Source organism: Aphelocoma coerulescens, chromosome 3, assembly GCF_041296385.1.
Source record: "Aphelocoma coerulescens isolate FSJ_1873_10779 chromosome 3, UR_Acoe_1.0, whole genome shotgun sequence".
Lineage (NCBI taxonomy): Eukaryota > Metazoa > Chordata > Aves > Passeriformes > Corvidae > Aphelocoma > Aphelocoma coerulescens.
Window position 1 is genome coordinate 42,434,419 of NC_091016.1, and position 16,347 is coordinate 42,450,765.

At 42.2% G+C, this 16,347-nt stretch overlaps 1 protein-coding gene across 1 annotated transcript in view; it reads right to left on the bottom strand.

Annotated features, from left to right (window-relative positions):
* Window positions 1-12,892, bottom strand: part of MEMO1 (mediator of cell motility 1) — a 29,139-nt gene extending 16,247 nt beyond the window's left edge. Inside the window, exons 1-2 of the mRNA XM_069009951.1 lie at window positions 12,753-12,892; window positions 770-851 (exon numbers count right to left, since the gene is read on the bottom strand). Coding sequence (XP_068866052.1) covers window positions 770-851; window positions 12,753-12,813 — 143 coding nt within the window. The 5' untranslated portion in view covers window positions 12,814-12,892. The remainder of the gene's footprint in view (window positions 1-769; window positions 852-12,752) is intronic.
* Between the last annotated feature and the right edge of the window lie 3,455 nt (window positions 12,893-16,347).

The following is a 16,347-nucleotide window of genomic DNA, read 5'->3' on the forward strand; positions in this document are numbered from 1 at the left end:
CCAGCAATCCTGGAAAAAGAACTAGACTCCATAATCTGCAGCTGAAAGGTCTCTTTCCTGACATTCCTGCAAGAAAGACTAAGGCAGATGTGGGACAATTTCTTCTGCACACGCAATACTATTATGCAATACTTCAAACATTATGACAATGCTATGTTACCACAGGAAAAACAATATACTTAAGGTGGTTTTCCTAGTGTTTCCTTCCAAATCATAATTACTTGGAATGACCAACATATTTTTGTCATGATATGTCTCAGCTATCTTCCAGAAATTGAATTCTCCCTAAATATTCAGATGATCCCTATTTCAGCTGTGGACAAATAAAACCCAACTAATATAACAAAAGTAAACCATTTTGGATAGCTGAATAGTGTTTAATTACTTTTTGTTTTTAAGCTTTGCTAAATTTTATTTAGGAGGTGGGAGAGATGCAGGAGAGTTGCTTACTTTGTTTTGCGGTTGGGTTTTTTCCTGTTATTGGAAAGGTTTTGTTGTTTTCTTCATTAATACAACTCTTACCCATCTTACTGGATCACAAACAAATATTATGTGTGCAGTCCATCAGCAAAAGGAAGCTAATCACACATCCAAATGTGCATAGATTTCTGCCATTCTATGCTATATCCAAAATAGTTATTTAGAAACCACACAACACTTCTTTCAGCTAAATACCAGCTTTTACCAGTTATCAAAATCACTCAAAAAAAGAAAACAAGCATGTAACCAATCAAATATTAGATATACTGAACTTCTATTTCAGACTTACGGTGCAATAATGGCTCTTGCAGGTCTTTTTGTGGACTGTACTTGAGAAAGCCAACCTTCTAGCTGTGCATTCAGCTGGGGTCCTGTGAAGAGACACAGAAATACTGAAGCCATGAAAGAACCTAATACATCTCAAGAACTTACAAATAAAGTTCAAAAGTCCAGCTGATTTAAAAGTCATCTTAAACATTAAAGGCTGGCTTTAAATCTAAAAACAAACAGAAGAAAACATACCCCCCCCAAAGAACCCCATGCAACAACAAAAAGAAACCCCAACCACGTAATGTTGAAGGTTACAGCAGGGAAGTTTCAACCTGGTCCAGGAAGTTCATTTACTGCACATCTAAACACACACTTATTGTTTCTTTCTCTGTGGGGACTAATGAACACACCACTTCACCATTAGAAAGGATGGCTGCTGATTTCAAAAGAATCACTAACAGATGATTGTTTCCCCTTGTTACCATATTTGCAGAATTCAGAAGTAAAAAGTTATGATCTTTATCAAGAGAGACCAAAATGAGAAGATGACATAAGACAAAGGCCTGAGATTTGCATGATAGCCAACAGTTATGGTAATAAATAATTTATTAAGCAAGTACAAGAGCATAATACAAAACACACTGTAACCTGGAAAATCTGTAAATCCACAGGAAAAAGCCAAAAGTAAGAAGACATTATGCTTATCCTAACACCTTAACTTCTGATCAATCAACATATACTACAAGTACATGAACACTTTGTCAACCTTGATAACTGGCCAATCCAGAATTAAATTTTTTTTAAACTAAGGTCTGTACCTCAACAAGTAGCAAATATTCTTAATTCAATCACCTGACAGATGATAAAAAAGCCTTCTAGAAATACAACATTAAAAAAACCAAAACCAAACAAACCATACTTAGATTATTTCCCATCACAAGAAAACTTTCTGATGTTGCAAGTCTGGCAAATACAGCACAACATTCTTTCATATTAATGAATACTAAACAAGCTTTCAAGTAAAACTCATTCAGTTGCTATTGTTACAAGTAACATACCAATAACAAAGAAAATAGATGCACTATTTTCAGCTGATACTATGCTTTTGGCAGTACTCTATGGCAGCAGAGTTTATCTGTAAAGTATGATGCAGCAAGCTGCTTTTCCTCTTCCATGCACCTTGTAGATTTTTGCATCTTCCCCCTGCAGGTGCTGAACTACCAACTGCCAGTGTAAGTCAAAACCAAATTAAGTATCTGAAGCCATTTCACAGATAGATTCCAAACAGCCCTAACAAGGGCTGACAGCTCTCCAAAAGGCTGACAAGAACCACAGAGAACGAAAGAAAAGATGTCAACTTTTGCAGAATCCAATCAACTCCTGACCAGGGATAGTCAAAAAGCTTTCCCTAGAAAACCCAGGGGTGAAGGGGAGGTGTTGAAGCCACTGGTTTTTATACAAAATTAAATCCATCTGTTTTTTGAAAAAAGGACAGCTTCCATAGTTGTGAAGAACCCTACCTTCTTACATGAAGAAAGTAAACCATTTTCCTAAGCAGCACCATTTTCCTAAGCCTTCAAATACACCTTGAAAGCCTTAGTTACTGTCTACAACTCTAACAAGGTGAAATTTCGAGTGACACAGATTAGCTGCTGTCACTCATGTAATATACTGACTTTGTGAAATGATGAAATTGTTATAAAAATACCACCACATACCAATTTTGTTCTGCTGCTTCTGTTGCTTTGGGAAATTACAAGCAGCCAACATAGCCGCAGTAGAGATAAGGATAATGATATCTTAGAAAATGGAGGCTGTTGGGAAAGCTAAGCAAAAATAAATGGGTCTCTATTTCCATCCTCCTTCTAAGCTGCTAGAAGACCAACAAAACAGTACTCTTTTACACTATTACCACTTTTATTTGTTATATACTTGAGTGAAGAAGCAAATCACCTAAAAAAATTTCTACTCCCTAATTCTCCCAAAATATGTAGAAAGACAAAATACTTTCTGAATGAAGCTCTTTAGGAGGACACTTTTTTTCCCCCAACACTGACTACCCAGATTTAAACATTACTTTGCCCCACCTGACCCCTTCTCCTCAAAGAAGTGGATCCATAAGCAGCACAATTGCAAAAGGGCCAACATTCGTTAAGCAAAGGGAAACTCTTCCCCAGCAAAGCACTGTGCTTAGCCTTCCTCCACCCCTTCTTTAGCAAGGATTTTTCACTAAGGTGGTGGTTAAGGCGATTTGTCTTTGGTTGAGATAAATCAGGTAACCTGCTGAATGGTTTAAAAAAAGTCAGAACACCTGGTAAGATCCTAAAATTTCATGATTGGTCAAATCTGACCAGAACTTCCTGATCTCACAGTGTAGTAGCAGGGTAAGATGGCCAGGTTTGCTTAGTCTGCTATTACAGACACACACACTAACAAAGTAACATTTTCTTCCTAGAGGCAGTAAAATAACAGATCTGTACAACCCAAGGGATAAAACTTCTGTCAGTGTTTACTTAAGGACCAAGTAACACATCTGCTTTGAGATTTTTTTCCCTTTAATGCCAAGTATGAGGTGCCCATTCAAATAATTAATTTTGACCTAATGTAAACTTTCATTTCAACTTAACTGCACTATTTTAATAAAACATGCAATCAAATTTCTCTCTCCAGAGGACTAATAGAGAGAGAGAGAGAGAGAATGGAGAGTACAACATATCCATGACCTTTTAGTCAAAGGGGAAAAAAAAAAAAAAATCACTCAGTACCCACATGAATTGAGATAAGTAGAGCCTACCTGCAGCTTCCTATGCTTACAAATACTTCAAGGGGGATACTTTAGAACTGTAATTTTCTTGTTACCAAATTAGCACCAACTTTTTCTTGAAGTGATCAGAGAAGTTTTTCTCCCAATTTCTCAAACATGAGGATGCTTAAGGCTAAAGTCAAAATATTTGAATTGGTTACACAAAATATAAATAAACCCACACTATCACAGTAGCTATGCTCTGCCATATGGAATTGTATTATAGTAGATGAGTAACTTCTTCATAAAGTGTTCTATAAGTACATTTTGTTCATATTTAAATGAAGCTTAACTGGAAAAACAGTCATCAAGACAGCTGCAATAAATATGCATCTCCTTACATGACCAGCATGGGCAGTGAACAGCACTGCCACCCATGTATCCTCTTGCTGTTGTGGTGGGAAGTACAACAGGTCCCAGCTCCTTGAGCCTCAGGTGCAAAGCTCATCTTGAGAAAGATGGCAGGATGAGAGCAAGACAGGTTTTAAGGCTAACCCAGACAGAAGGGCAGAAAACCTTATGGATACAATTTCTGGATGCAACAATCAATATACTTTAGCATTAATACTGTAAGATCAGACCTTTTATTGATCAAAAGAAGGTTAAGCAGCAAAATATGAGCTTCACTGAAGTATGTAACATTAAGATCTGCATTTTAATCCTATGAAGTCAAGTATAAATACAGGTGTTTAACTAAAGATTCCTGACATTATCTGTGGATATTTCACATCCTGTTTTGTTTTGAAATCCAGTAGAAGTTATGCCAAAGTTTAAAACAATTGCAAGCACAGACCAAGTCTCCACCAGACAAATTTATGGATACAAATACAGGCAGCATTTATTCAATTATGTTGCCTAAAAGGATAACTTATTTTAACAATCAACATTATCCCCACCAGAAAGCTCTAGAGTAGAGCAAGAAAGAATCCTTCCACATTACTTGCATGTCATTGTTACCCAGGGAGTAATAACAGAACAACATCTGGTAGTGACTCAGCTAAGATAATCACCCCAGTTTACAGCTGTCATGGTCCAGACTTTGTGGGTTAAGCCATTCTTTCCACAGCCAACCTCACCTTGTTGGTGAGGCTGAAGTGCTTATATGTCAAGTGTCTACACAATGTAATGGCATTTTGCTCCTTTTCCTGCAGCCACCATTACACATACAAAATGTACTTTTTCAGATTGGTAGGGAAGGCTCAGTGAATCCTCAGTCTTGGTGAATGCTTTTTTTACTGGAAGAGCATAAACCTCAACCAAAATTTAGAGCAGCACCAGGGAAAACTGCTCTGGTCTCCCTTGGCCAGTTGTGTACAGCACTTGCAGCAAGTCAAGTAATGCTGGAGCACAACAGCAACACTGCAGTCCCCAGCATTCACAGCTCTACTTGACAGCTTTTACTCATCCAAGCATGTCTCCTGCCTATAGGAGCCTTTGAGTCTTCCTCCTTTTAACTAACTTTTCCTATTGATGAAAAAGGTCTACACCTTAAAAATGCTTCTAAAATATTACAACATGTGTGGTAAGAAGTGAATAAGTCTTGTAGAGTGTTAGAAAAATCGAAGTAATAGTGAAACCCTGGGGGCTGGCATACAATTAGTTTAGTAACTGCAACTAAGGGAACTCCTTTCTCCACAATTTTGAAGGTGACTCTGAAACAAATTGTTAGGCAAACTCCAATCTGAAACATGACAGAGGACTAACTAACAGTTAAAATTGCAGAAAGTGTAAGGATTTTTCAAAAAACACAAACACCACTTAAAAAAAAAAAAAATCTGTTTCTCAATGCAACAAAAGCCAAATCCTTGAATAGATAAGTTTTAGCTATGCAAAGACTAGGATTTGTCAGGAATAAAAGGTGATTTCCAACAACTCATGTTGATGGGCACATTCTCCACTGCTAGCATATACGCTCCTCCAACATTGGTTAAATGGTGAAATCAGATTACAAGCGATGCAGAAATTTACCTATGCAAACAAGAACCAGGGGAAAAATTAAGACACAAATAGAGATTACACCAATGCCACATAAATTCCTATTTATACACTGCAAGTAATGCTTGAATGAGGAAAAATAAAACTGAAGCCACAACAGAAACATTAAAACAGATATTGAAATCTGCTTTGGTGGCAGTTCTTACTTGCATGCCTCAGTTCTCCAGTATTCCACTAGTTCTTGATTTTCCTTTACTGAAAGTTGGTACGAATTAAAAAAAAAAAAAAAATCAAATTATAACATTACTCATTAAGAATATCAACCAACATGTAGCTACCTAGCTTAATAAAAAAACCTTAGTACTCAGGTCATTTAGAGATCCAAACAAATTACCTTCTGCTCCATACCTCTGAGAATGATTTTGGCTCTAATAGACACTAAATGTAAATTAAATTTGTGAAAGTATTCATTAAATGATACTTGCAGGCCTGTTTTAATGATACCAGAACTGCACCAAATGTAAAGCTCTTTTTCAATTCCAATTGTACAGTGGAAGTTGAATCTACATTCTTTTCTTGAAGTATTTTGATTTTGACTGTATTTAAGTGATTCAGCTAGAAATAATAGCCTAGAAATTGTATTTCAAATTATTCCAGTACACTTTTTCAGTATACAATGCTAAATAATACAGTCTGCATATTATTGCTGTTTTCCATGTTTAATTCATAAAAGAGTCAGTAATGACACATCCAGTTTCTCCATAAAAAGCCTAAAAAAAGATAAACTACCAAAGGCAGAGAGATATTACATTTGGTATTTAACACTGCAAAGCAAATACTTGATGAATTTGTAAGACACTATGATTAGTTGTTCACAGATTGCAAGGTAAGAACTTAAGTTAACAGCTGTATTTGCAATACTTCAGCTAATGTCACAACATTAAGATTTCATGATCAGTACATTAATTATCCTGCTATTGCAGAAAGCTCTGTTCACTACAAGAGATCTTAGAATTATTCAAACAGGAAAAGACCTTTAAGATCATAGAGTCCAACCATAAGCCTAACACTGCCAAGTCTACCACTAAACCATGCCTCATTTCAGTGATTCCCCCCCCCATGCTTTTTCCATGTTTTCCTGGATCTATTCGTCTATGACCATCTACAAACAACACAATGATTCATTACTTTCCATTACATTTATGAACAAGCTGTGATGAGTTATTCCAATTTTCAGGAGTATGCCAGGATTCCTGGCACACCACAGTAAACCACTTTCATAGACTCTAGTGACAGAGAACATCTTTCTCAACCCCTCGTCTGCATTCCTAGTCTACACCACACACAGAGTCACATGTGATTCCCTTCTGACCTCTTCAGCTGCTGCAGAAACCCATATCCAACACACTACAGAGAAGAGTTTCTGCCCTAAGTTAAGGTGGGATACAGCCATGCAGGTCAGTGAACATAGCAGCACTCAGAAACTGTGGGCAGCAGGCCTGGTGAATGGATTACACATATTCAGCAACATCACAGCAGAGCAGAAACAGCTGTAACTGATGTACACTCTTTTGCTAATGCTGATGAGAAGTTCCAGCTCATGCCAAGAAGCACATAAATGCTGGGATTACAGCACTATTCATTAAAATGAACAGTCATTCTCACATCACTCTTCAGGGCCCCCAAGCCCCAGAAGGCACAAATGAGAGCAGTTCTACTATCTTAGAATCACACTGCTACTGCATCTTGAAGCTGCCTACCTCGCAGAGCTACTAACAGAGTTATTGGGTTTTGGCATCAGAAAAAACAGTATTTGGTACAAAGGCAGTAAAAAAGAATTCATGCTGATCTTACTGGGGATTACAAAGGAATAGAAGAGGCTGCAAACGTGTGAAAACAGTGGCCAACTTTGAGGGAAGTGCAACTTCTAAACTGATCATTCATAGCACACAGTTGCCTTTTCATTTATTTTCTGATCTGCTCAAGTTCTTCAAAACATTATACTTTCCAGTTGATCTACACACCATCATGAAGACTTCCCCCCAAAACATAAGGCTGAAACATCCCTGGCCGTAAGACAGCCAGCTATACGACAGCTCTGGCATTTCTTGTCCAAACAACTTAGAAGTGTAATCCTTACAAATGGTAGCAACAAGATGTCAGTGCCCACCTCCTTTGGGGTATGGCAGCTATGGCAGCAGAAAACTCTGAACACAAGTGCACCATTAAGTTTAAAGCCTCTTCAGATATTTACTGACCATTTACTTGGCTCATCATTGAAAAAAAGAGCTTTGAAGACAGTAAGTGCAATGGTGTTTCAAGTCGACACAGCAATTACTCCGCCAACTCACATTTGCATTAATAAGCTTATGGAAATTAAAGTTCTCCTAGTTCAAACAAGCTGGCACAGGCTAATAGCACACCTCTGGCCACTATGATTTTGGTCAGAGAAAGCAGAGAAATAAGCCCTAATTAACAGAACAACAAACTTGTTTTGCAGGGCAAGTTTCACATGTAGTATTGTTATTCACAGACATTCTCAATTTGATTTTACTCCTGTGACCTGGAAGAGCTGACTAAAAACCTTCGTTCTTTACATGTATCACCATGCCACTAACTGGGGAAGAGCTGAAACAAGAACTCTTATCACACACTTTAATAAAGAGCAGTGCAGTATTCAGTTAGCACTTCCAGGGGCCAGATGAGGGAGGCCAGCTGCCAGCCAATAAGCCATGTTCAGCACCCTAATGTGTGACATCCCACTTGTCATGGCATGCTACAGAGGGAAAAATGATGCACAAATCTAATGCTTATTTCCATTTCAGGAGCATATGGATTAATTTCCCACAGCACTAACTGCCCAGCATTTACTGAATCTACTCACATCAAAGAATAAACATCCTATCCTGCATACTGTCCATGCTCAGGATAGCATGTCATTTCCATTCTATTGCATCTGCTCCTTTTGTATCTAGGAATGCATCTGCCTGCATTCAAAGACACTCAAAATTATGCCGTTTTTGTTTCAAGCTGTCCTTAATCTTCCTCTTCCCCCTGCTGGTTAAAAATCAATTTCTCAAGAGGTCTGGATACTAGGTGGTTGAATTAACACAGCAGGACTGGGACTTTCTTCCAAAAATAAATATGAGTGTACTATTCTTCACCACGTAACAGTGATATTTTCTTTTTTTTTTAAACAATCTATATGACAGCAGTGCAACAGGGTGATATTTTTATTTACAGTGTATGCTCTTATCTAAATGTTGCAAGTGTTTTCAGTGGCCAGCATGCACCAGGCTGCTAGTCCACAAAAGCAATGGCATGTCATATACCATTAACTTTTTTTTTAAAAGCAGACATGTAGATCAAGGTCTACAAGTAAAGAATGAGGTTTTTTTAGACCAGTGGCCTACTATCAGCAATGGGCATCGCACCATTTCAGTTTGGAAGCTTGGCTGTAAAGCTTCCCATACTCAGTGGTGCTGCTAAGTAGGAGGAGGAACAACTGACCAGACTTCACTATTCTGTTTGCTGCCAATCAAATGTTCCAGAGGTACACATCTGAAGGTCATTAAGGTGCTGCATTGACTGGTGTGGAAGGAACATTAACTTACCCACGCCGAGAATTCTAGAGAAAAGAGATGACAACTGCATTGATTAAAATTTTCATACTGAACTCACCTGCCAAACTTCTTGAAGAACTTAATTTTTAGATTTTTTTTTTTTGTTACAACAGTGCACAATGAAGAACACATGGGAAGTTAAATGCTCACATCACAGTGAAGTCCTTCTTCCACTTCTTGCCCCCTTTTCACCTCTACTGAGTAAGAAGCAGTGAGCTTTCTCCCTGGGACCTAACTTACCCTCTAATACCAAGTTGTTTACTTAGATGCAACATTCTAACATGTGAAGGTGCCTAGATATGCATAATTGAACAGCCAGTCTCACCTGCTCTACAGCATTCATTAGCATCATGCAAGTAGGTGGCCTATTCATACTAGAATGTAGCGCATGTTTACATTTTCCAGGGCAGAACCTAAGGAGTGCATATCCAATGGCTGGAGAAAATAATGGAGCAATGGTCTACTTTCAGCTGAAGCAATTGCTGTCCCATAGGAATGAGCAGCCTCTAAAGACAAAAAGTGGTATTTCTTCTAAACCCTCTAATATGTGTTGCATTGATCATCCATGAAGGATAACACCTCCCTCTTGGTTGTGGCTTCACCTCTGATATTACTTCCACTCCTGGAGTGCAGAGGAGACTGCTAATCCAGTTTAAGAATATCCTCTGACCACAAAAGCTAGACAGTATTACGGATCCACCCTTTGTCTTCTTCCCCCTCAGCTGGCTTTGGTCCTTCTTTCCCAGAGCTGTCTTCCACAGCCAGATTTCAGAGACTTTTTTTAAAAAAAATAGCAACGGGTGCTTCACATTTGCAGTACACACCCTCCCAAGTCCACGATGCCATGCATCATCCTGGATGGTGTGTTGATGTTTTAGCCCTAGGTACCAGGCACCTCAGGATAAACTGCCGCTTAAAAACCTTATCCTCACTCAGCCCCTTCAAAAATGTTTTCAGATGTAATGATTTTGAACATATCTGTCAAAAATCACATTCCTCATTGCCCTTTCAGATGGGTAATCTAACTACAGAGTAGGATGAGGGTAGCCAGGACATCCACTCACCCTGTGTAATCAAACTCAGCTCTGTAGAAAGAGAGCAGCTGGGAGGAAATGGGAAGCTTAAATGCTAACCAGTTTATATATAACACAGCAAATCGCTTCTGGGCCGAGACAGGAGCGCCAAGAACAGAGGAGGTAGGAGGACTTGAAAAGACAATCCCCGGAGAACCATGGGAACACACCGAAGAACTATCACAATTCAAACTAATCCCTGCCTCAGTTCCAGCCTTGGAGCTATGTAGGCTGAAAACACATGGTAAAACCCACTTTCTTCAAGCAGTACAATTGAGGAGCCTGTGTTACAAGTTTGATGTAGCAGCTGACATGTGAGTCTGGCCTGAAATACAGGAAGATTTTAAGTTAAGTCTATGACAAACACATAGCCTTGTAGTCCTTGTTTGTTTTCCCTCGAGTTTTGATGGACCTTCCTAAATGGAACACAAAAATTAGCTTTCAAGCAACAAATTATAGGTAGTCCTTGCTGAACAGGCAGAATTCCCACTCTCACATACCCAGTGTAAACAGCAGAAGAGAGTTCTATAGCAAGACACATAATACTCTTTGCTCATTTAAGGAAAGACATATTTCCAAAATCCCCAGCTTATGCAACATCAACCACTTACCCCCACCATAACACTGTAACAATTTAACTTGTCACAAGTACAGCTGTCATAATTCATTATTACAACATGATTCAGTTTCGGGGTTTTTTTTTTCATGCAGTGTGTCTGGGCAACCATCCCACATCTCCTCAATAAGCAATTGCCAGACGGCTGCCCAAAAGCAATGGCAATAACATGCTTTTGGATGTCCTACTACAAACAGCTAGTACTGGCCAAACTAGTCACACACACTTACCAAGCTGTAGTCTTAACTAAATTATGTACTGAATTTTTCTAGAAAAGAAAACAATCAAAGACAGTATCCATGCCTCTTGAATTATTTTTTTAAAAATTAAAATTCTTATTTGCAAGTATCCAGTAATAACTCGATATTAAGTCCAATACCAAGCAAACTACAAAATTTGTGTGTAAGGTCACGTAGCCATTCCATATCATAGATCAGTTTTCTGCCTTACTCATAAATGAAAATATAAATAGAACAACCAACGTGGTTACCACAAAGCTTCAGTGTTTTGATATCTTTGCACATGTTTAAATCGATACCCTTGACATAATTTTGTATATTTTCTCTAAACAGAGAACTACCTACCTTTCTAGATCACTGGAAATAAATGTAATTGCAAGCTGCATGAAGATTTGAGGCCAGTTTTGTAATGGATACAAGAATTATGTTTAGAATATTAAGCTCAGAAGGAAAACAATTGTCCTCTATTGTTATCTCGAAACTGCCTACCCACCATTTGAAGCCCAGCTACTTATCACACAATCCACCTCTTCCTGTGTTACCCTCCCCCCTGTATTTCTTTTCTTCCCTTTCATTTTTTGCCTCATACCTCGTTCATCAATTTATGGAGGAGAGAAGTGTATGACTTTTCACATCTAATTCTTAGACGTTAATTTAGGATCCTGAATGCAACACTTTAATGTTTGGGTTTTTTTCAACTGCATCCTTCTATTCCTCTGAACTGCTCATTATGACAGCCACTTGTTCATCTAAGCTCGTTCACCTGCAGTTTTGTAATCATCTTTACTCTCGAGGCCAGTAAAAGCACATCCCTTACAAATCTCATTACCAGCTCTGAAAATACAAATGTGCATCCCTTTCATAAAAGCTGTTCTGCCCCAAAACCGAACAAAACTTATTTCCAAGCATGTGTGCTACCAAGCCATTATTACAGGTTTCTGCCGTCTTTTTGGCGTGGGCAAGGGGAGCAGTAGATCTCCCTTCAGTGCACCACGTTTTTCTTCTATTCTTCTGCAAGTACCACATCTTTATATGGACAGAACCAGTCTGCACTACTGCTTAGTAACTTTTCACGCCCACTAAAGAAAGCGCTTGGGAAGGAAGAATAGAAGGTCTTCTTAGACTACAAAAAAAGAAATAAATCTCCCTCTTTTCACACCTCGACAAGAAATAAAATAAACATCCCTCGTTTCACCTGCCTTCTAACCCCAGACAGGCAGTATTTACTCATGGAACTAACAAAACAAAAAGCGCCCAGGAGCAGCTGAAAATACTGAAATCCGTTCGCGTGCTCTGACGAAGCGCAGCGCTCGGTACGAAGAGCCGCCACGGCTTGACTCTAGCCCCATTGCCGGAGCTGCGGCGAGGAGCGTCTGCCGGGCAGGGCAGGCACACGAGGCGCAGAGGAGGGCCCGATCCATCCCCAGGCACGATCAAACGCCGCTTTCCGCCGAGAGGCGCCGCTGCCCCGCTGCACGTACCCGGGCCGGAGGAGGACAGCGGCGGGCGTGTTCGGGGGGCTCCGCGGTACCCCCTCCCCGGCTCTGCCCGCTCCCCGCCGGCGGCCGGGCCCGGCGGCCCCCAGACCCCCCCGCCCGCCATGTGCCGGCGGGGGCGGAGCCGGCAGCCCCTCCCCGCGCCCGGTACCGGCCCCGGCGGCCCCAAAGTGCTGATTCAGCCCCGCCGCCCGCTCCCCGCTCCCGGCGGCGGTACCTGAGGCCGTGTACCAGCTGCCGGCGTGGCTGGCCTCGCGGCAGAGCACCCGGTTGGACATCTTGGAGCCGGAGCCGCCTATGGTGTTCGGGGGGGGCGGTGGGGGACGGGCCCGCCCGCGGCGGCGGCGGCGGCGGCGGCGCTGCTCCCCCTCCTCCCCCGGCACGGCCCGGGCCCCGCGGGCAGAGGCGGCGCTGCCGGGGCGGCGGGGGCCGGGGGCGCGGGGCCGGGCGGGGTCGCGGAGGGGGGACGCGGGGACAGAGCCCGAAGCCGCCGCCGCCAACTCCGCGCCGGCGGGTGGGGGGGGCGCGGAGAGAAGGAGGCCGCGGCCGCAGCTGGGTTTGGCCCCGCTCGGCTCCCGTGGACTAAGGGCCGCGCGGGCGCCGCGCCCCCATTGGGCACCAAAGCAAAAGCCTCGCCTTGATTGGCCGCTCGCCCTCCGCCGGCCCCGCCCACCGCTTTGACAATTGCGGCACCGCCCCGCGGGGGAGGTGAGTAGGGGGCGGGGCCAGGCGGGGCAGCCCGCCGCGGATTGGCCAGCGCGTTGCCGTGGCGATGGGTGCTGTGCGCGCTGATTGGCCGGGCCGTGTCTCCGTGGTGGCGGGGCAGATTCCGGGCGCGGGTCAGCCGAGGGGAACGGGGTGGGGGGGCCGGGGAGACCCCCGGGGGTGACGGGCCGGGAGAGCCCCGCTATCCGCTGCCTCTGCGGCTTCCCCGCGCCCGGCACGGGCAGTGCGAGCAGCTGGGATACTGAGGACTCAGGGACGGAGCACTGTTTCCCAAAGGCGTCTTTGGGAACAGGGATTTTGCCACGCTGGGGCTTCGTGTTTCCGAACTAGGATCCTTCCCTACGCCTCCCTGCCCGTGCCGTGACGTCCATGGCACCGTGGCAGGGAGCGAGGGCCGTGGGTGTACAGCTGTATGAAAGTCTCCGGTTCTTCTCTGCTTAATACTTCCCCACCCCTTTAATTTTTATTTAATTTTTTTATTATCTGGGTGAATGGACTGCTGCCATGGAGACATCAAGCGTGGCTCAAAATAGCTAACGAGGCAGAACTGGAAAGGGGAGTATGGCCGGTACAGAAGGGGGAAGGGAAAAAGCAATTTCAGCCGATGACGTGAGAGATGCAAGTAGTGGAGAGGAAACCACAACAGGAGAGATAAGGGGATGCAGACATTAAGGCCTTACAGGCAGGCTGGGGCTTTGTGAGGTGGAGCACGTATGGCCAGCTCAGGAAACACATTCTCCTCCTCTCTCTTTGTCACCTTATTCTTCGAAAAGTCCTCCAGGCCGTTATAAATGCGTGCAAAATACAGAGGTTTGGGGGTTGTTTTGTTTTTGTTTGCTTGGTTTTGTTTTGGATTTGATGTTTTTTTTACAGTAAAACAAAGGAAGCAGGGGACAAAGGCATTATTTGCAGTATGTCTTGGAGATCAGAAAGGCTCATGGTGCGGATATGGCTGCTGTCCTTCTTACCAGTGAGGATCCTCCTCTGCACCCATGCCACTGGCCTACCAATGCAGCTGAGGGGCAGTATGGACTGGGGCCTTCAATTAATATTTCCAATAGGAGGTCATGAGGAAACGGGGCCCGACTGTCCCAGGAAATGTCTAATGTTTTACAAAGCCTTCACTGCTCTACATATCCTTACAGTATTCTATTATTTTACAGTGTCTTGAAAAAGGTTAATGCAGATTATAACTGCTGCCTAGACTGGAAGAACTACCCTACCTGACTGCTTTAAGATAAAACTACATTGGTAGTTGTGATACCCATTTACATGTCTCAAATAGTTTACATAAACTTCAGTAGTAAGAATAGTTCCTGAAGTGATCCTTCAATAAACTAATCCTTCAATAAAGTTAACTAAATGTAGCAGAGGATAAATTTTACTGCATGGAGAAGAATAAATGTTGTGTTTATATACTTTAAAAATGGGTCACATCAGGGTATATTCAAGTTTTTGATACACCATTGTCCCACAGTCCATCACCAACAGTTAGAGGAGGCTGCTAGGAGGCACATTTTAGAGGAAATGGAAATTAAAATAATTTTTAATTATCTGGTATTATTTCCTATCATTTAGAAGAACAGCTTTCATTTTCTCTAAGCATTTCTCTTTCAATTAAATTAAAATATAAGAACTTCTGAGTGGTAATCCAGATGGTTTAGTAAGTAAAAACATAAGTATTTTCTTCTGGGTGTACTACCTTTCTTTAGTAGTGTTTTTTGCCTCTTCATCTTGCCTTTTAAAATTTCTTAAATATATTTCTTCTTTTTGTTGCAGTATAACAGGCTGGATTCCTTTTCTCCTTGTGCTTCTTTTTTTGAAGCTTCCTTCTCCCTTGCTTTCCTCATTAACCTTTCTTTCCATGTGTGTAGTTTTATCTCTTCTAGACTAGGTGCAGATTAGGATGAAGTTTTTACTGGGTGTAACATGAACACAGCATCCATGTAGATGCAGAGAAACACTACAGCTCGGTGTTAGCAGGTCACAGAAAGTACAGGCTTTCTTTTTGCTAATCCTTAAATTGTGGTATATGCCACAAACACTATGACAGCCAGGTGAATCTCTGCCCTTCTCTGCTATCAATTAGCACTCTCAATTCAGAGCTCGTGGAAGCTGGAGAATGTCCTCCCCAGTTTTTGCTTGCTCCTGACAAAGCTTGTCAGCTGTAACACTACAAAAGGCATTTCTGCCATTTTCACTGGTAAGGGTGACAGTAGGATTTTAATTTGTATCCTATCACAGGTGGACAAAATACCATTGAGGAGTGTTTAGTGATTTGTGGGTTCCTGTTGTTAAACTTTTAAGTATCCTCTCCTGATCATGAACTGTTTGTGTAAGGGCTGGTGATGTGCTCCCTCAGTACCACATGTAAATGGAAGAGGCAGAAACAAAAAAGCAGCCAGCTCTTCAAGAAGTGTTTGGAAAATGCCCTAAGGCACACAGTGTTAATCTTGGGGTGTCCTGCGCAGGGCCAGGAGTTGGACTTGATGATCCTTGTGGGTCTCTTCCCACAGGGCAGGATCCCACCGATGGCAGTGCTGGGCTTCCTGATGCTCAGGACACAGAGTATGGAAATGTTCTAGCCACAGACTGAGAAACTAGGCTGATCTTTCAGTGGAATGCTGTGAAGCTTGGGTTAGGTTGGGAGATGCTCCTGCTTTGTCTACAATTCTTCCAAGCGCTGTTTGTATGGGGAGCAGTAACAGGAGCACTTAACAGTTCAGAGCTGTTATTCCAGTCATTTTTCTCTGATATGCAGGAGAGAGCTGACACAATACATGGACAATTCCCAAGTCTGCATACCCTTAAAGCACAGACTTCTGCTGCACCTGTATGTCTGTTGACAGTTTATCCCTTACCTGGAAGAAAAGCATGAAGGCACTGGCAAAAGTGTCCTTAGCATGCAGGATTTCCTTTGAGTAACACCCTGTGACCAGCTAGGATGGGACATTTTCAGCTGGCCCAGCTTTAAAGGTCTGTTGCTTTCTTGGTTTTTGCTCTCATTGTCCTCTGGCACCTGGTTCTTTCCTATGGTGTTTTTCACAATGCCTGCTTCCTGTCCCCTCCCTTCTCAGGAAGCGATT